Source organism: Sorex araneus, chromosome 1 (assembly GCF_027595985.1).
Source record: "Sorex araneus isolate mSorAra2 chromosome 1, mSorAra2.pri, whole genome shotgun sequence".
In the NCBI taxonomy this organism is placed as follows: Eukaryota; Metazoa; Chordata; class Mammalia; order Eulipotyphla; family Soricidae; genus Sorex; species Sorex araneus.
Genome location: NC_073302.1, coordinates 344,953,301 through 344,973,007, shown reverse-complemented (window position 1 = coordinate 344,973,007; position 19,707 = coordinate 344,953,301). Strand labels below are relative to the sequence as shown.

The window sequence follows — 19,707 nt, the reverse complement described above, 5'->3', positions numbered from 1 at the left end:
TTAATTCCTCTTATTGTACCAGAGTATCACAATAAAATATTTTAATGAACTAGTGACATAGTACAGGACCTCAACTATTTGCTTTGCTTTCATGGGCCCCCAGTGCCACTGGGAGCAGCCCTGAACACCGTGGGTGGACCACCCCCCTAAGTGAAAAAGCTTATATAGGATACCTGCACATAAACGTTCTAATTATTCCTTGTATGTTTGTTACATTTGTCTTACATTTATCTCTTGAAGGTAAAACAAACAGAAATTCTCTCATAGCTGTTTGGCGCCCTGAATTTAGTTATAGTGGTAAATAGTAATGAAGCAAAAGAGAGATGTTTACAAGATAACTAATCCTGCCAGTGTTGTTTTAGCAAATTTTATAGATGGCTCTCCCCCCATATCATATCAGAGTAGTCCCTTGTAAAACTCACCTTGCTTGGGGTTTTCGCTATTTGAATGTGTGAAGCCCTGTGATCAGTTCCTGCCACCACACACACAAAATATTAACATCATTTACTTGTGTTTAAATAAGGGAAACTCAGTACAGAGTAAATGTGTATTTCAAACATTTCCTATGGTTTGTTCATGCTGTTTCAGCACTGTTTCCATGTTGACATAATCACAGAATCACATAATCTTGTGTCAGGCATGCCCGAGGTAGTAGTCACAGGACAGAAGTAACACACAATGCAGAAGTTCATGTAACTCACTTTCTGGTGGTTAAGTTGATCGTGCATTTCTTAAAATACCTCACTGTATAGGATTCAGAATAATTAAAGTTGTTATTTCTTCATCTCTTGCTCATATTTAAGCCCTATCTAAATTGGGGAATGCAATAAAGTTGAACAATGTGAAATAACATTTTAGGTATAAAAAATAGAATTAAATTATTGGCCCTTGTTTCTTATACACCGTATTTTTTTTTACTTTTTAAAAAATGTAGTTTTAATTGAATCACAGTGAGATAAACAGTTACAAAGTTGTTTCAGTCATGCAGTTTTTCAACACCCGCTCCTTCACCATTGTACATTTCCCAATGCCAATGTCTCCAGATAAAATGAAGTTCAGAAATGCAAACGCAGTTTATAGCCTTCAGAAACTTTTCTTTTTTTGAAAAAAAAATTATTTATTTTTTAATTAGTGAATCACCGTAAGGGTACAGTTACAGATTTACACATTTATTTATTTATTTATTTTTGCTTTTTGGGTCACACCCAACAATGCACAGGGGTTACTCCTGGCTCTGCACTCAGGAATTACTCCTGGCGGTGCTCAGGGGACCATATGGGAAGCTGGGAATCAAACCCGGGTCAGCGTTTTGCAAGGCAAACACCCTACCCACTGTGCTGTTGCTCCAGCCCCACAGATTTACACATTTTCGTGCTCCTGTTTTCCTCATACAATGTTCGAGAACCCATCCCTTCACCTGTGCCCATCCTCCACCACCGATAAACGCAGTATCCCTTCCACCCCCCATTCCCATCTCCCCCCAACCCCACCCAGCCTCTGTGGCATGATATTCCCTTTTGTTCTCTCTCTCTCTCCAATTGGGTGTTGTGGTTTGCAATAGGTGTGTTGAGTGGCCATTGTATTCAGTCTCTAGTCTACTTTCCGCATGCATCTCCCTTCCTGTGCGTGGTCTCCAGCCACATTTTACTTGGTGTTCCCTTCTCTATCTGAGGTGCCTTTTCCTCAGAATGTGAAGCCAGCTTCCAAGCCATGGAGCCAACCTCCTGGTACTTCTTTCTACTATTCTTGGGTGCTAGTCTCCTACTCTGTTATTTTATATTCCACAGATGAGTGCAATCTTTCTATGTCTGCCTCTCTCTTTGACTCATTTCGCTTAGCATGATACTTTCCATGTTGATGCACTTATATGCAAAATTCATGACTTCGTTTTTTCTAACAGCTTATTCCATTGTATAGATGTACCAAAGTTTCTTTAACCAGTCATCTGTTCTAGGGCACTCGAGTTTTTTCCAGATTCTGGATATTGTAAACAGTGCTGCGATGAACATATAAGTGCAGATGTCATCTTAACTATACTTTTTTGCTTCTCTGGGATATATTCCTAGCAGTGGTATTGCTGGGTCAAATGAGAGCTCAATTTCTAATTTTTGAAAAGCATCCATATTGTTTTCCAAAAGGGCTGAACCAGTCGGCATTCCCACCAGCAGTGTAAAACTTTCTCCCCACATCCTCTCCAGCAGTGGTTGCTTTTGTTCTTTTGGATGTGTGCCAGTCTCTGTGGTGTGAGGTGGTATCTCATGGTTGTTTTGGTCTGCGTCTCCCTGATGATTAGTGATGTAGAGCACTTTTTCATGTGCCTTTTGGACATTTGTATCTCTTCCTTGGGAAAGTTTCTGTTCATTTCTTCACCCCATTTTCTGATGGGGTTGGATGTTTTCTTCTTATAGAGTTCAACCAGTGCCTTATATACCCTTGATATCAACCCCTTATCTGATGGTACACCTTATTTTTAATTGAAAGTTTCAATGATGTATCAGTTTACAGTATGTATGAGCTTTAGAGTTCCATGGGAGACAGTATTACATTATTTTCACAATTTGGAGTTTATAATTAATAATTGTCAGAGGTTCAGTGCCATATGATATATTAAAGTTTTCTAGAAAATAGAACAACCAAAAATAAAGATGCCCTTAGCTTCAAAAAAAATAGAACAACCTATATATAACAAAGTCTCATTTTCAGTGCTGTCTATTAGTAAAACTGGTCAGATTAAACAGTTTTTTTCTTTTAAAATTAAATTTTGGAGAAACTGCCCATTGCATTTACTTTTTAAAAATTTAGTTGGGATTCAAATAAAATTGATCATTAAAATTAAAGTGAGTAATTGAATAGCATTTATCACAGTCTTTTACATCTACACCTAATCCCAAAACATGTTCAACACAGGTTTAACTGAAAATAACTTGTAAAGTTAAAAATAATATGATCCATTTGGATATAGCTATTGATTTCACTTTGAGGATTAAGAAATTAATAGTTCTGGGGCTGGAGTTATAGCATAGTGGGTAGGATGTTTGCTTTGTACGTGGTCAACTCAGGTTTGATTCCCAGAATCCCATATGGTCTCCTGAGCACTGCCAGGAGTAATTCCTGAGTGCAGAGCCAGGAATAACCTTTGTGCAACACCGGGTGTGACCCAAAAAGAAAAAAAAAGAAAAATTAATAGGTTCTATCAAAGTATACTCACTAACTCTCACAGTGAATAAAAAAATACTTCTATTTAAAATTTTCACATGCTCATCTTTGAGGTTTTTTACTGTATTCTGAGCAAGGAGAGATCTAAACTCAAACGGGACAAAATGTGCCCGAGACAATTGATCATTTTGTTACAAAATGAGAACATTGACCTACAATCAATATTAAACATTTACTGCAGCATCCTTTAAAATAATGTTTTAATTAAGAACTTTATTTTCTGAGAAAATTTTCACTAAGAATAATCAATTCTAACTCACCCTCAAATTGAGGACAAAATACTTATCCAGTAAGAGAAGTAAGTTGCATCTCATTGAACATTTAAACAATACGGAGGTCCGTCAAATAGCATGTGGTTTTTGGTTTGTTCTTTTATGTAGAATAGCAGAGAGATGAAGTATAAGAAGATCAGTTAAATATTGATTTTTATCGTTCCATCGTGTGAAAAATCTATGTGGCTAAGAGTTAAACATAGTTGGATGACAGAATTTCAAACAAGATAATGTCTGTCATATGACATATTTGGGGATGATTAGAAATATTTGATAAACTACAATAAAGTATTTGAAAACCTTGGAAGAGAGTGTCAAGGAAGTTTTGATATTAAAAAGGATATGAGAAAAAGAATACCAGTTAAAGGCACTATAACCTATGCATTTCAACCTTAAAAAATAAAACTAGGGAAGTCACATGGATTGGGATGGGCTCTTGGCACTTTAGTAGTAAACACAGTGTGGAAACTTTTTAACCTTAAAACATAAAGGTTCAGAGGCTTATAAACCTGTGTTATCTCAATAAATTAATAATAGAAGAATAAAATAAAAACTAAACAAAAGCATGCACTGAATAGACACCACAACTCTGGAATGTGGAATAAATAAACACTGATCAATTTGGTTTTCAAAAAATCTTATTCCTCAGTCTTCAGTATGTTTCATAATTAATTAAGAGCGATGTTGTGAAGATTTTCTGCTTCATCAGTATATTTAAAAATATTGAGTCTTTGGACTGGAGTGGTAGCCCAGCGGGTAGGGTGTTTGCATTGCACTCGGCCGACCCGGGTTCAATTCCTCCGTCCCTCTCGGAGAGCCCGGCAAGCTACCGAGAGTATCCCGCCTGCACGGCAGAGCCTGGCAAGCTATCCATGGTGTATTGGATATGCCAAAAACAGCAACAACAAGTCTCACAATGGCGACGTTACTGGTGTCCGGTCCAGCAAATCGATGAACAATGGGCTGACAGTGCTACAGTGCATTGAATCTTGAGCCTGAGCGACAGTAAAGCTGCTAAGGCACTTACACACAACTGACTCAGATTAGCACAACTGGGTGTAGCCCCCAAACAAACTCAGAAAGGGAGGGAGAAAAGAAAGGAGGGAGGAAGAAAGGAGTTGTGACTTGGAAGCAGAGACCTGCAGGAGGGGCTGAGATGTGAACTGGGACTCACATCTCAGCTGTGAGATACAGATGAGAGACAGGAAGGGGCTGACCATTCCACATGAGTACTTTGTCCCTCTCAGGGGAAGGAACGGGCATTTGGGGGTGGGGCAGGGAGGAATCCTAGTTAGTTCTCAGGAGGCTTAAGGGTCCTCTCGGGATTTGTAGTCAATAGGACTGTCAGTTTATTTGAACAGTCCAAGGTTCTGATGCTGCTGGGCCTGTGGCTCCAGGGATGACCAGGTCACACCTGTGGTTCTTTGGATATCCCAGTGTCGCACCTGGAAGTGCTCAGTGCTCCCTGTAGCATTATCGGGCATTGAACTAGAGTCAGCCACTTGCCAGGCATATGCCTTCATTCCTATACTGTCACCTCAACCCCGGGCAATGGTTGTAAGTTACACTTAGGACCTGAAGCTTTCTTGTTCAATCATATTTCCTAAGTCTTAATAAATAAATCCTCCAATTTATTCATACATCCCAACTATTACAATTTAAAAATAGGATAGGGCTGTTTTCATGCTGGTACTGGATAGAAAAGTAAAGTCTACCTTTTTAGCTATAAACTGTAGCATAAAGAATAAATATATTGAGAGATAATATTGGAAGATAGTGAAAAAAGTTTTAAAAAGAAAATAAGGTTGTGTGTTGGGGTAAAAAATTAGCACTACCATCCATTTTCATATGCTGGACATATGCTACCTTTCTTTTCTTTTTTTTTTTTTTTTTGGCAAGTGGGAGGCATACTCAGTGATGCTCAGGAGTTTTACTCCTGGCTCTGCACTCAGGTATTATTTGTGCTCTGGGAACCATAGTGATTGTTGAGGATTGAGCCCAGGTTGGCTGTGCAAGGTGGGCCTCCTACCCTCTGTATTATCACTCCAGCCCAAGATAAGCTTTTCATGTTATTAAAACAAATAAAATTAATGCAGAAGTAAACAGACACAACTTGTAGTGAAGTATCTTAGGAATTTGAGTTTTGTCATGATAAATTAGTATTTTTTTCTTTACCAACAGCAGCTCAGAAAAAGACTGGAGTCCCGTGAAAATGGATTAGAAATAAGTACATTTGACTTTGCCAAGTCAAATTGTGTATTATTGTGTGTCTTCATGATCGAGGTTTACTTACTAACATTCTCTTTGTGTTATGGATTAATTGTGGCTCCGGATTCATTGTCACTTTCTCTATCAAGATTAATTTCTCCTGTCCTAGAATCTCAGCTGGCGCTATGACCGCCTAACCAGTAGGATGTAGCGTAAATTACCTGTGTAGCGTCTGGCTCCCGTCTGGAGCCGGCCTGGCAGCTTGCACTCCCCCCCTCTGGGTATGCTTCTCCGAGCCTGGCCACCATGCTGTGAGTCCGAGCTGCAGGAGAGCACATGTTGATGCTCCATCCAGCTGCTCCAGAAGAGCTCCCAGATGACATCTGGTGTGACCCAGCCCAGTGCGGGAATCATCCTGAATGTTTCAGCCCATTTGCACCTCCAGCTGGTTGTAGCACCTGCCGACATCAGATGGAGCAGAGGAGCCACTGAATCGAACGCTATAGACAAGCCAGATAGAATACAAGTGTTGCTCAAAGCTGTTTCTAGGGAGTTTGTTCCACAGTAGTGCATAACTAAAGAGCTTCCCAGAGAGAACCCGGGGACAGGCCTGTGGAAGCTCATCCAATTTAAGCTCTACATAGGTAAGGACCTTAAGGGTGACAGGCAGGGACCTGAGGGAAAGAATGGGAGGTTCTTGGCACACTGATGGTGCGTCAGCATGAAAGTAGCACTGTGAATGTAAAATGATAATACTGGTAAAACTATAAAATAAATAATAAATGTTGTATTTATGGCCTATGTTTTAATCCCTATGGCTCCTAAAGATTATTAGGCAAATTTTTAGAAGTCTCCTATTTTGGAAATTAAGTCTGTTAAGTTTGTTTACCCATTACATTAAGACTGTCTCATCACTACACTTCCTGGTGTGCTTATCCACTGTGTTCCTGTCCCGGGTACCGGGGTCACTGTTGGCAAGAGACCACACACACGCACTGTTGAGGATCTGCCTGGGGTTGGCTGTGTGTGGAAAGAATGCCCTCCTTAGCTCCTGGACTTTGGTGCTCCGGTTCCTAGATCTTTGAGTGCATTGTTTTCATTCAGAACCGAAGCATTGCTGGTTTTGGTTTTTGTTTGTCAGTCAAATAGCATGTTCATCATCATCATCATCATCATCATCATCATCATCATCATCATCATCATCATCATCATCATCATCCCGTTGATCGTCGAATTTCTCAAGCAGTCTCAGTAACATCTCCATTTGTCCTAGCCCTGAGATTTTAGAAGCCTCTCTCTACTCGTTCTTCCCAATGATGCCACATTGGAAGCTCTTTCAGGGTCAGGGGAATGAGACCCAGCTTGTTACTGGTTTTAGCATATTAATATGCCATGGGGACCTTTTGAGGCTCTCCCATGTGGGCAGGAAACTCTCGGTAACTTGTGAAGTTCTCCTAGAGGAGAAGTAGGCTATATGCTTCCAGGAGCTTGCTTTTAAGTCTCTGGTTGCTGGCTGTGGATGGGGTTACACGGCTTGGGGGAAGTCCCTGCCTGTGACCACCTACCTACTGGGAAATGGGAAATCTGGGTGGAAGAGGCCCGGTCCCAATCCCAGCAGCCTTGGAGGTCTCAGCCCTGGGTCCCACACAACTAGGTTCCTCTGCCAAATAGTGTGTCAGAATTCTTTTATTTTTTTAAATTTTTTATTGAGTCACCATGTGGAAAGTTACAAAGTTTTCAGGTTTAAGTCTCAGTTATACAATGCTTGAACACCCATCCCTTCACCAGTGCACATATTCCACCACCAAGAATCACAGTATAGCTCCACCCCACCCCCCCAAACCCCTAGCTCCCCCCATGCCCCTAGCCCCCCCAACCTTAGCCCCCCCCCGCCTGTGTAACTAATAAATTTCACTTTACTTTCACTTTGATTGCATTCAATATTTCAACAAAACTCACTATTATTGTTTGGAGAGTCTCTCCCCTAAAGTCGGACCTGCTGAAAAGGAAGCATTAGATAATTTGTTTTCCATTGCTGAGAATGAAGAGGTATGAGGTCGAGTGACCACACTTAGCGGCCTCACGGTTTTGGGTTTCTGTATTTTAGTATTTTAGTAACTAAGTCCAGAGAGATATCTGCCAGAAGTTGCATCATTGCCAACTTGTACTTCTCAGTTACATTATATTCCACATATGAGTGCATTCTTTCTATGTCTGTCTCTTTCTTTCTGACTCATTTCACTCAACATGATACTTTCCATGTTGATCCACTTATATGCAAATTTCATGACTTCATGTTTTCTGACAGCTACATAGTATTCCATTGTGTAGATGTACCAGAGTTTCTTTAATCAGTCATCTGTTTTGGGGCACTCTGGTTTTTTCCAGATTCTGGCTATTGTAAAGAGTGTTGCAATTAACATAGAAATACAGATGCCATCTCTACTATACCTTTTTGCCTCTCTGGGATATATTCCCAGGAGTGGTATTGCTGGGTCAAATGGAAGCTCAATTTCTAATTTTTTGAGAATCGTCCATATTGTTTTCCAAAAGGGCTGAACCAGTCGGCATTCCCACCAGCAGTGAAGAAGAGTCCCTTTCTCCCCACATCCACACCAACACCGGTTGTTTTTGTTTTTTGGGATGTGGGCCAGTCTCTGTGGTGTGAGATGATATCTCATGGTTGTTTTGATCTGCATCTCCCTGATGATCAGTGATGTTGAACATTTTCTCATGTGACTCATCAAAAAGATCATACACCAGGACCAAGTGGGATTCACCCCGGGGATGCAAGGATGGTTTAACATTCGGAAATCAATCAACATAATCCATCATATCAACAAAAGAAAAGATAAAAATCATATAATCATATCAATAGATGCAGAGAAAGCATTTGACAAGATCCAGCACCCATTTATGATGAAAACTCTCGCCAAAATGGGTATAGAAGGGATCTTCCTCAATATAGTCAAAGCCATCTACCACAAGCCTACGGCAAGCATCATCCTCAATGGGGAAAAACTAAGACCCTTCCCTCTGAAAACAGGGACAAGACAAGGATGCCCACTCTCTCCTCTTCTGTTCAATATAGTACTGGAAGTACTTGCAATACAGAATTCTTAAAGTCTTCATCCTACCGCGTAACAGCTCTGGGTCCATGGCCAAGTTATCCATTGCCTGGATCTGTTTCTTTGTTTTCAGAATAGTATGTATGGTATAGTACTAGTGAGATCAGAACTTATATCTGGTAGGAACTGGTAGAGTCGAGTGAACTCTGAGAGGAGTGCAACACAGAACTTGCTTTATGAAGGAGGGAGTAAGTATTTATGAAAACATAGAAAAACGTATCTTTGCTAAATTTTACAGGGCGTGGAAATATTTCTGAGCTTTGGGGGGCAAGCCCAAAGAGTTAAATAATATATTCTTGTCATTTTCCCTATGAACAGGCATTTATACTACCCTTCCACATTTGATTACTATGGAGGATTTAATAAGGGAATAAAAGCAACTTCTGGGTACCAGTTCCAGGTGTAGAAGTAATAGAAAATTTCATTTATTCTTTGCCATCTATTCTGCTCCCCTTTATCAATTACCTCCACCTTCCAATTTTATTGGAAACAGCTTTATAGGACTCTGACTCTCTGCAGACTGATCTTAGTTGAAGGTTCTATAAGGTTAGTAGAATCTATCTCCAGAGAGGACATGTACACGGCCAGTCTAATTTGAGTAGTCCAGGGGCAAGAACAACTGTAACAACCCACAGGATTTTCCTGGTGTTTCGCCTCACCATTATATATTATGTTTTTGCCTTTGCAAGTGCTTGGAATCTATTAGGGCAAATAGAATAATAACCAGCAATTTCTTTGCCTGCTGAAAACGTTCTTAATATAGGTGAGATGAGTAGTTGTTACTGGTGCAGACTCCCATTCCCTAGCTACGATTACTGGCCCTTTTCCTCACCGGCTGACTGAGGACTTCTTAAACCCTATTTTGATACTGAAAATTGTATGACCTTGGCAGTGGATGAAATGCTAATATATTACAGGTGAGCTTAATATCGTTAAGTGCCATGTATTTAAACTGTGTGACCTCTGAAGAAATTATAAATGATCCTAATTGTGTATAAGAATTACTTGCTCATTGTTTTTGAATATGCACATTAATACTATAATTAAAATTTTCATAACTCTCAGTTTTAAGACTGTCAAAGCTTCAACTGTAAATTTTCTGCAATGCAAGATTTGACATTTATTACTCTAAGCCTTAAGTAGGTTCTTACTACTATAAAATGAAATAGGTAAAGCTAGGACAGAGATATAAGGATTATTTTAAAACATTGGTTCTGAGCATGTAAGTGCAGATTATATAAAGGTGAGTTTAAGGATAACTCATTTTCCTCGTAAGCTTGTCTGAGTAGCAATTAGAATTACACAAAAAAAGGTTGAGACATTTGCTGTTGTTATTTATAGGTCTACAAATATATTTTAATATAGCAATTCCCTTTTATGTCATTTATAATTATGAAGTTATTTCATTTTGAACGAAATGTTGATACTCTGACCATGCCCACTTAAAGCTTTAAAATATTTTAAAGCGATAAAAACATCGTGGATCAAAATAGAATGTGCTTAGAGCAAATTAATTTTTTCAGTGCTTGAACTTTGAATTGTATTGTTTTCTGGGACGCATATGATGATATGCTGTAAATGTTTTTTAATCGTTGTTAAGAGTCTGGATAACATAGGTGAACAAGATGTTTTTTGGACACCCTCGAGTGTCCAGCCACAGTACAGCATGGATTCTGGGCCACTGCATGTGGTGTGGGCTGCCAGGCACGGCACCGGAGGGGCTTGGCCCTTCTCTGTTGAGGACACTGCGTTCCTTCCAGTGTGTAAAGGACTGCTGTTTTAAACGGGAGGGAAAGTTGGGCACAGGAACAATGTGTCAGGCAAAGCCACCAAAACCTACTTCAGTAGGCAGGCACTTGCAGAAAACTCCGGGGCATACATGCAGTGCCGAGAAGTGGGGGGAGGGGGGGAGCGGTACCTACTCAGGCCCCGGGGAGTCCAGCTCTCTGCAGTGCGGAGTCATCGGGAAGGCTCATTTGCAGATGAAGTGGCAGCTTTGCTCCCTTGCTGCCAGTGTTTCTCATTAGCTTGACCTTAGTCTAGGGCAGCTGTGGGTGGGACAAGGATATGATCACTTGAAAGGGACCTGAGCGGGGGCTCTGAGAAGCTCCATCAGTTCCGCAGCAAGCCTCCCCCACTCTTCTGCCTCCAGTACCTGCCCTTGGCGCTGGGCATCAGGAACTGCGTGCAGCGCTGTCCATGGTTCGGAAAGGAAAAAAAAAAATGTTCTGACTTGGTTGAACATCAGGTAACAGTTCACTTGGTGAGCGAAACTTATTACAGGAGGGCCAGGGACGGAATGCTCGCTCCAGCAGCAGGCGGGGGAGATTGCCTCTGGAAAGCTCCCCTCTCCAGGGAGGAATCAGGTATCAGACTTGCCCAGCCTCGGGTGTAACCCAGAAGGTCCCACCTACCTCTCCCCTCGCCCGGCTGCCCCCGCCCCGACCCAGCTTGCTTAGACTGCTAGCTAGCCTCACCCCTGGCGTTCTCAGACCCATTCGGGGCTGCAGGAGAGCTAGCAAGACTGCAAACGAGGCGGGGGATGGGGAAGGGGGGCTGGCAGAGGAAGGAGAGGAAGGGGAGAGTGGGGTGGGGGCCAGGGGACCGGGCTTCACCGGGGCTGCCTGCTTCCCTTCGATTTGATGGCCTTGATTCCTCCTAATTGGATCACAGAGGAAGTCGCCGGGTTTCTGGGTCTGCTGATCGTACTCAGCCCCGCAGCGCTCTAGAGTGGAGCTAGAGAGAGGGTGGGGGCCGGGAGGGGCGGGGAGGGGAGGAAGGAAGAAAGAACGAGAGGGAAGGGAGAAGAGAAGGGGGAGAACAAGAAGAAGAAAAAGAAGCCAAGAGAGAGAGAGAGAGAGAAGAGGAGCCTGCGGGTGCGGAGGGGAGAGAAAGGCGGCGGAAAGCGCCCGCCGGGCCACGCCGCAGGGGAGGAGAGGGACTGCGCCCGGGACAAAGAGGAGTGGTCGGGGCGGGGCGGGGCGCCGCCTCCCGTGCGGTGCCGGGGATGCTGGGGGCGCAGGCACCTGCTGCTCGGGCCTGATCCGCCGCCACCGCGCAACGCCGCACGATGCTGTTGCTCCTGGCCCTGCTGCCGCTGCTGCCGCCGCCGCTGCTGCCGCCGCCGCCGCCGCCGCTGCTCCTCTTCCTGCTCCTACTGCTGCTGCATGACAGTTGCTTTCTCCATCTGGGCAGGCAGCAGCCCCCGATGCTCGAGGTGAGAAACATGCCTTTCCACTTGGGCTACTGGTTCACTTAATCCACCGCTCTGCTCGCTCCGGCGCGCTCCCTCTTTTTTATTTTATTTTATTTTTTTATGATTTTTTTTTTTTTTTTGCCACCCATCCCCTGGACCTTCCGGGATGGCCTGGAGAAGAAGCTTTTAAAAGAACTGGCAAAGTGACCCAGACACAGCAGGAAAAGTATTACCAGGTGACTTTGATTTGCTAGTTGCTAGAAGCTTTTCCCACCCCCACCGCCTCTCTCCTGAACTCCTCTTGCTCTGGGTAATGGCCTTGGACGTGGAGGACTTATCGATCTCCCCCTGTAAGATGCTGTCTCATTTGCTTGGGGGGGGCTTTGCGTGGTAATGGACCGCGAGAGAGCCCGGGCCTTCTGGAGGTGAGCCGATGGAGATTTATTCCCCAGACATGTCCGAGGTCGCTGCCGAGAGGTCCTCCAGCCCCTCCACCCAGCTGAGTACAGACCCATCTCTTGATGGGCTTCCGGCAGCAGAAGACATGCCCGAGACCCAGACTGAAGACGGGAGAAGCCCTGGGCTCCTGGGCCTGGCGGCGCCCTGCTGTGTGTGCCTGGAAGCTGAGCGCCTGAGGGGTTGCCTCAACTCGGAGAAAATCTGCATTGTCCCCATTCTGGCTTGCCTGGTGAGCCTCTGCCTCTGCATTGCCGGCCTCAAGTGGGTCTTTGTGGACAAGATATTTGAGTATGACTCTCCTACCCACCTTGACCCTGGGGGATTAGGCCAGGACCCTATTATCTCGCTCGACCCGACGGCGGCCTCAGCTGTGTGGGTACCATCTGAGGCACACACTTCACCTGTCTCTAGGGCTCAGTCTGAAGCGGAGGTTCAAGTTACAGCGCAAGTTGACAATACTGTTGTGGCCTCCGGGCCGCCTATAGGGCCCACCCCGAAGAATCGCGCTTTTGCTTTTTCTTTCCTGCCTTCCACTGCACCAGCCTTCCCTTCACCCACACGGAGCCCTGAGATGAGAACACCCAAGTCAGCAACTCAGCCACACAGCACAGAAACTAACCTCCAAACTGCTCCTAAACTTTGTAAGTAGAGAGCGAGCGAGCTGATGCTGAGTGAGGAGAGGGGGTGGGGGGTGTTCCAGGCCCTGACAAGGCAACTGCTGCCTTCTCTTCAGTTCCAGTGCGTGGTTCTGTGTAAGCACCGTCCCTGAGGCTGGGGTGCTTGGGGTGGCAGAGAACAGAAGGAGCTTGCGAACTCCTGGCAGAAACCAGTGCCCTAAAACAGCCGTTTCCCTCCAGCTGGTGAATCCCGAGTGGGGATACCCAAAACGTCAGCCTCTGCTAGTCCTGCTGAAATTGAAGTTGATTCAGCTTATTTCCGACACTTGGAAAGTAAAACATTAGCCCGTTCTGTGTCAACGTGATCTCCTTAAAGCAAACAGGAGGATTTTTGTCCTCTCTTTACCTGCCCTCCCCCATCCCCATTGTAAATGGCCTCCTATTTCCCTTCCCTTTGACCCTCTCCCTCTCTGCAGCCATAACCATCTTGTTATCTTGTCCCAGCTCTTCTTCCAGATCCCTAAACTATCCCCTTCTTGCCGCCACATTTGTAGTTAATTGGTTCTTTCTGATCTTCGTCAAGTCTTTGCACATCACCTGTGCTCATTTCTCATTGATGCTACACTATTGCTGTCCTGCCTAATTGTACTTTCAGATCCTGAGCATTTAGGAAGGACAGTTTTTATGGTGCTCAGGACACAGTGGAATTCTGCAGGAAAGGATTTCTCCCAATTAATCTTGTCTGCTATAATCAAGGGCTTCAAGAGCTTCTCTGGCATTCATTAAAGAGTACAAGGTCCACCAGTAAGGTATACTGTTTTTTCGGACACTTGCCATTTTTGCCTATCAGATTGCAGCACGCAACACCCGAGTTGAATTACCTGTGAGTGAGGAGAGCTCGTGCTATTGAAACAAGACAGATGACAGGGCACTGTGTGTCCTGGGTCATCATAGTGGACAGTGGACAGGATGAAACAATGACTGGTCAGATTGCTCTCAAAAGATTTTTATAACTTCAAGAAAACGTTACTAGTTCATATCTGTTCTCTCTCCTCTCACTTTTTATCATGTATGGTGTTGCATTAGTGGAAAATGGTAAGAGATCAGATTTTGGTCTTCAATAACACAAGTAAAATTTATTAGAGGAGAGCTGGGGATTAAGGATTCTGTGATGAAATACCCCTTCTAGTATTCCCTTTAGGTAGTGAAGAATAAAGAATATCTTTTCCAGAGAGTATGGCCAGGATGAGATAAAGCTGTGTGTTGTGGAGAAACTTGATTTGTGCTTGTGATTAGACATTATTTTATACATCCTGATTTAGCAGCAGAGATTTTTTTTTAAAGAAGCTTGTTTTTCAGGTGTAATTAGGAAGAACCATCGTTCTGCAGACACTGCTTGTAGCTCTGTTAAGTCCCTGAAGCATCATTAAAGGTCTGACAGACATCACTGCATTTGCTGCCTCTTCCCACCTGGCAAAGTGACCGGGAAATAATACCCAGATGAAATGACAGGCTATAAAAAGCAAGTGTGGATCCTGCAAGAAGCAGAATTCACCAGGAAGGCAAGGTTACTTCTTGGTCTTTCTCACTTTAAACTTGTGTTGACTATAAAGTGTGCCTGAGCAGATTTAATTGTGCAGACACAAAAAGGGGACCTTTCGCAAAACTCTTCAACCCGATTTTCAGATTTTTATCTGAAGAAAACAGACAAAGAAACAGCAAAACCTTTTCCTGTTCTAGGACCATGGCAGAAAGTATCTTGTGACATTTTGAGAATTTATTTTGGTAGTAAAAATTTCTACTAAGTGTTTTAGTAGATTATACATTCCATATAGTTTTTTTCCTCCATTCTTTTTTTTTTTTTAACCAAGCCAGGCATTGATTTTTGTGGCATTTGCATTGAGTGGGGAAGATTTACTGTTGCCTAAAAGCATCAGTAGTGGCCAGTTCTGGCCAGACATGCAGCTGCAGCTTCTCAAGTACGTTGGAGATAAGCCTGAAAAAGCAGTCTGGGAAGTAGTTTTCCCCTGAAAAGTTAGGGGTAGACAGTTGGTTAACACTTTGCAGTTGATAATATTTTCTGTGTGGGAAATTGTTAATTTTGGAAATGAATCGGTCCAGCGTGCTTTGTTTTCAGACACTTAAAATTGGCTGTTTGGGTTGTTTAAAAAATCTTGTCACCATTGAATGAAGGAAAGCTGTAAATAAATGAAACCTCGACGTAGATTGTAATTCCATAGTCTCTTTTCATGCTCCCCTTCAACCCGACAAGGATTGGCTACTCAAAGAGAGAATCAGAGCTCCTTTCATTATGTGTATTTTTGGTTCTGGACATGAACTCTGCTGTCAAGACTTGCATTTTAAAACGACATTATCATATCTGAAGCATGCTTTTCAGTGGTCGCGGGACTTCCTCCTTTTTCTTCAGTCTCTGTCTCAGCAGACTCAGCATATTATGCTCAGAGCTGGACCCTTCAAGGTCAGAGTCTGTGGAGGGCTAATTGATTCTTCTTTATTCTGGAGCCTGGAGAGAGTGGGAAAGAGATGCCCCTAGTCACTGTGTCTGCATTTATTCCCCAAACCCATCCACTTACTAAGTATTAGGCTTTTATTCAGTAAATACTAGAATTACTCTCTTGCTGACTCTTTATACATTATTCTTTGTCTTGATTAGAACAGGAGGCAAATGTAATGCTTTAAACTGTAGCAAAGTTTACTAACTATGTCAGATTTTCCAGAATGGGTATTTATTTCATAACATAATTGATTTTATGTGCACTCTATCAATCTGGGCATGCATATAGGTCATAAAAGATCTAATACAAGACTGAAATTAAATATGCATATGCCTATAGCTGCATGGATTTCTGTGTGTGGTTAGCGGTGGTTTCCTGTTACCAATCATTATATTCCTATAATAATTATTGTTTTTTAATTATTTTTTGAGGTTTCTTTTTCTTTCCTTTTTCATGGGAAGAGAACAAACCCAGGCCTCACACATGAGAAATGTGCTTCATCACTTGATTGTATGTGGCCCCAGAATAGTTAAGCTTTTATTTTTTCATTAAGTCAGTCACATACTATTTGACTCAATAGTTAAGCATTTTTTTTTCTTTTTTCTTTTTCATCAAGTCACATACTCTTTGAACTGTTCTTTCTTTTCTTTGCCTTTTTTTGGATAAAGTTTCTTTTATTTGTATGGAAGCACTGACTCAGGTTGATTGTAGACTTACACTGCTGTAAAGAAGACCCTGTTAATGAAACTGCAGGCAGGTAACCATCATGCTATCTGGAGAGACAGTGTCTTTTTGAATGGGAGAACCTGCTTGACAGCAGACGGTTGGGAACAGAAATGTATTAGTATTTTCATCGTAGACCAAATTTGTTTTGCTTTGTATTAAATGATCCTTGTTTGGGGTGGGCTGCAGTGCAAACCATTGTTACCACAGCGACAACATGAGTCACGACCATTTACTAAAGCCCAACATGATTAATTAAATGCACCAAAGCATATTCCCTTCTGTCTAAAAATCACATTCATAGTACACCAAGTAAATTCTTCTAGTTGCTAATAGTTCTGCTTGGGATTATTACAGAATGGAGATTTCAGTTACCCTTTTGACTTTTCACCTACAACATTTAAAGCTAGAAGAAAGAGATCCTCAATGTGAAGGGACTGAAAGACAATGAAATTCTTGAACTAAAATTTACAAAATTGTGAAAGGTTTGGTAATAACCCAAATAATGGAAAACAGAGTCGGATGCCATTTCCCAAGTTAACCCTTCCACGCACCAGTCATTTCTGCTGTTGTCTATGCTCTGTTCGAGAGATGAACAGCAGGAGCTGTTTCTGGTGGATTTAGTGGCATTGACTGACAAGGAGGAACTTCAAGTGGGACTGCAGTCAAGTGTGTAGCATGCAGACTGTATACAGTAAACATGGCTCTTGCTCTCCTGTTTCATCTAGATGGTGTTCATCTGGCTTTTGAAACAGCTTGGATTGTCCAGGGTGAGCTGCTTGCCGACACGTAGCAGATGGCTCTGTGGCTCACCTCTTTCCCAAACACGATACAGGGATTGTTTTTTCTTACTCCTTTATGACATACTCAACCAGTTCTCTCCCTTCCTCAACCAATCCCCACCCTCCAAATTGTTCTTGAATCTTCTTTAGTTTTCTAATTATGCCCCCATTTTTACTGTATGTGTCAGTACTTCACTACAATCAAAGTATCCTCATCCTTTATTTCAGATATAGATTTTACTGCACTTGAGTGCTGAATAGCATCTATCTGTATTACAAAGCCTCAAGAAAACCTCTAGACTGTGAATAATATACTGAATTATTACTGACAGAATCACTTCAAACTTCTACCATCTTTTTATTGCCCCCTACTTTTCCCATTATATGCCTTTTGTAAATTTCTCTGTTGACACTTTGTATGTGCTTGTAAAAAATTAGCATTTCTGCATTCCTGGAAAAATTGTATCTTCCAAGGTGTATGTCTTTGTTTTTTCCCTTTTCATTTCCTTTTCAGTAATACATGAGGGTATCTTTTTAAAGCATGAAGAAAGAGATCGTTTGTAGCTTGGAAATCTGACACATAAAGAGATTACAACTTGTCTTGAGCCTGGAGAAATATTACCAGGGGTTAGGAACTTGTTTTCTATGTAGCTGACCCCAGTTCAATACCCAGCACTGCCTGTGGTCCGCAAGAAACATCAGGAGTGATCCCGAAATGCAGAGCCAGGAGTAATTACAGAGCACAACTTGGTGTGGCTCTCTCTGTCTCTCTGTCTCTCTGACTCTGTCTCTCTCTCTCTTTGTGTCTGTGTACATATAATATACACATACATATTTACAAGGATTTTTTGTTTGACTGTCAGAAATGTTGTAATCTGCTACTACTCTTATAGTTTTCAAGTTAGTAAACAGTTGAATTCATGTCATTCACATGAAAACTGTAGAAGTGTGTTACAGTTTTGGGTCATGTGAAACAGTTTTTGCTTGTTGCCATCTTTGCTGCAGTGAATCTGGTCCTGTGTGAGAAGCATTAGGTTGTGTGTGTGTGTATGTGTGTGTGTGTATGAGTGTGTATGTAACTGATCATCTATAATTGTAGAACTTAAGGTATTGGACATTTGTCAGGATTATCTGAGTGACTTCTAGCATGAGAAGTTTCAGATCTTGGAGAGGAAAGTGACTTGTCCAGGGCAAAACTGTAGCTAATTAATGGCTATGCTGAAACTAAAGCACAAGTGATATTTTCTTTTCCTTTGTTCTACCCTTATTTTCTAAACCAAATCAGCTTCAACATTTTAATGAAAATTATGTATATTATTTCCATTTAAATTACTTTTTTATTCTTTCAATATTTAACCTTAATTAGTAAAAAATTTTATCCCTTTGTCACAGATGTCATATTTAGAGGAGAGAATGTCACCTCTATAATTTGGAGCTGTGTGATACAGATTGGCTCTCCACAGGGTTGGACATGCCCCCTCCCAAAGGCATAGGATGTGTGTGTGTGTGTGTGTGTGTGTGTGTGTGTGTGTCTGTCTGTCTGTCTGTCTAATGTGCTATTCATTTGCAAAAAAATTATTTCTTCTTTATAAATTTCTTCAAGCAATGGGCCTGTTGAGAGAAATTTATGCAGTATCTCATGGATCTGTTGGGGAATTTAAATGAGATACTGGAAAACACCAATCCTGGATTACAATGTAATAAGTATGAAACCAGCATCAGTTTTCTCCATCATTCTACTTTGATCATCCTTCCTTACTTTATTCTTCTTTAATCCTGATAAAGTGGTTTTATAGCAAACTTGGGGAGTTGAGGGAGGCTTAGAATTTAAGCTATGAGCTGAAGAGGTATCATGGTGAAGTGTGCATTTTACTGAAACTTGACATCACTATTTTTCAATACTGCTTACCTCTGTAACCTTGAACCAATTACTTCACTATTTAAGAATGAGTTATTAAAGGCTGGAGTGATAGCACAGCGGGTAGGGCGTTTGCCTTGCACACAGCCAACCCAGGTTCAATTCCCAGCATCCCATATGGTCCCCTGTGCACCGCCAGGAATAATTACTGAGTGTAGAGCCAGGAGTAACCCCTGAGCAATGCTGGGTGTGACCCTCCCACCCCAAAAAGAAGCAAAAAAAAAAAAACGAATGAGTTATTAGAGCTGGAGAGATAGTACAGTGGGTCGGATGCCTGCTTTGCATGCAGTCATTGCAGGTTCAGTCCCTGCCACCCCATATGGTCCCCTGAGCCCTGCTAGGAGTGATCCCTGAGCCCAGAGCCAGAAATAAACTCTTAGTACCACCAGATATGGCCCAATAACCAAAAAATAAATAAACAAAAGGAAAGAAAACAAAATATAATAGTTTTTTATGTCTAAGGATGTATGCCTATTAATATGTGAAACTCATGAAATTGTACTTAGCTACTCTGCATGAAAAAATTAGGTGCAAGTATGACAGGCCCTTAGGAAATAACATTTATCTTAGGTTTCTCTATCAGTATTCATATACACATACATACAAATGCAAACTCACAAGTATTAAAGTTTGTAGGAATAAATTGTGATAATTTACTTGGCATAGAACTTA

The 19,707-nt window shown here is 42.1% G+C and overlaps 2 protein-coding genes across 8 annotated transcripts in view; both read left to right on the top strand.

Annotated features, from left to right (window-relative positions):
• NRG1 (neuregulin 1) overlaps window positions 1-19,707 on the top strand; it is a 566,300-nt gene that overhangs the window by 422,340 nt on the left and 124,253 nt on the right. For 3 of the 7 annotated variants that reach the window (XM_055134677.1, XM_055135045.1, XM_004606875.2), the window contains exon 1: window positions 12,454-13,120. The exons of the other annotated variants lie outside the window; for them this stretch is intronic. In XM_055134677.1, coding sequence (XP_054990652.1) covers window positions 12,454-13,120 — 667 coding nt within the window. Of the gene's footprint in view, window positions 1-12,453; window positions 13,121-19,707 lie in introns of those variants that run through there. 7 annotated transcript variants of the gene reach the window in all.
• On the top strand, window positions 11,608-12,095 carry LOC129404228 (uncharacterized). The gene has a single exon (XM_055135282.1). It carries the CDS (start codon window positions 11,895-11,897, stop codon window positions 12,081-12,083), a length of 189 nt encoding a protein of 62 aa, XP_054991257.1. The 5' UTR covers window positions 11,608-11,894; the 3' UTR covers window positions 12,084-12,095.

Coding starts and splice junctions, on each gene's coding strand:
- LOC129404228 (XM_055135282.1), top strand. CDS start 11,895: ATGCTGTTGCTCCTGGCCCTGCTGCCGCTGCTGCCGCCGCCGCTGCTG.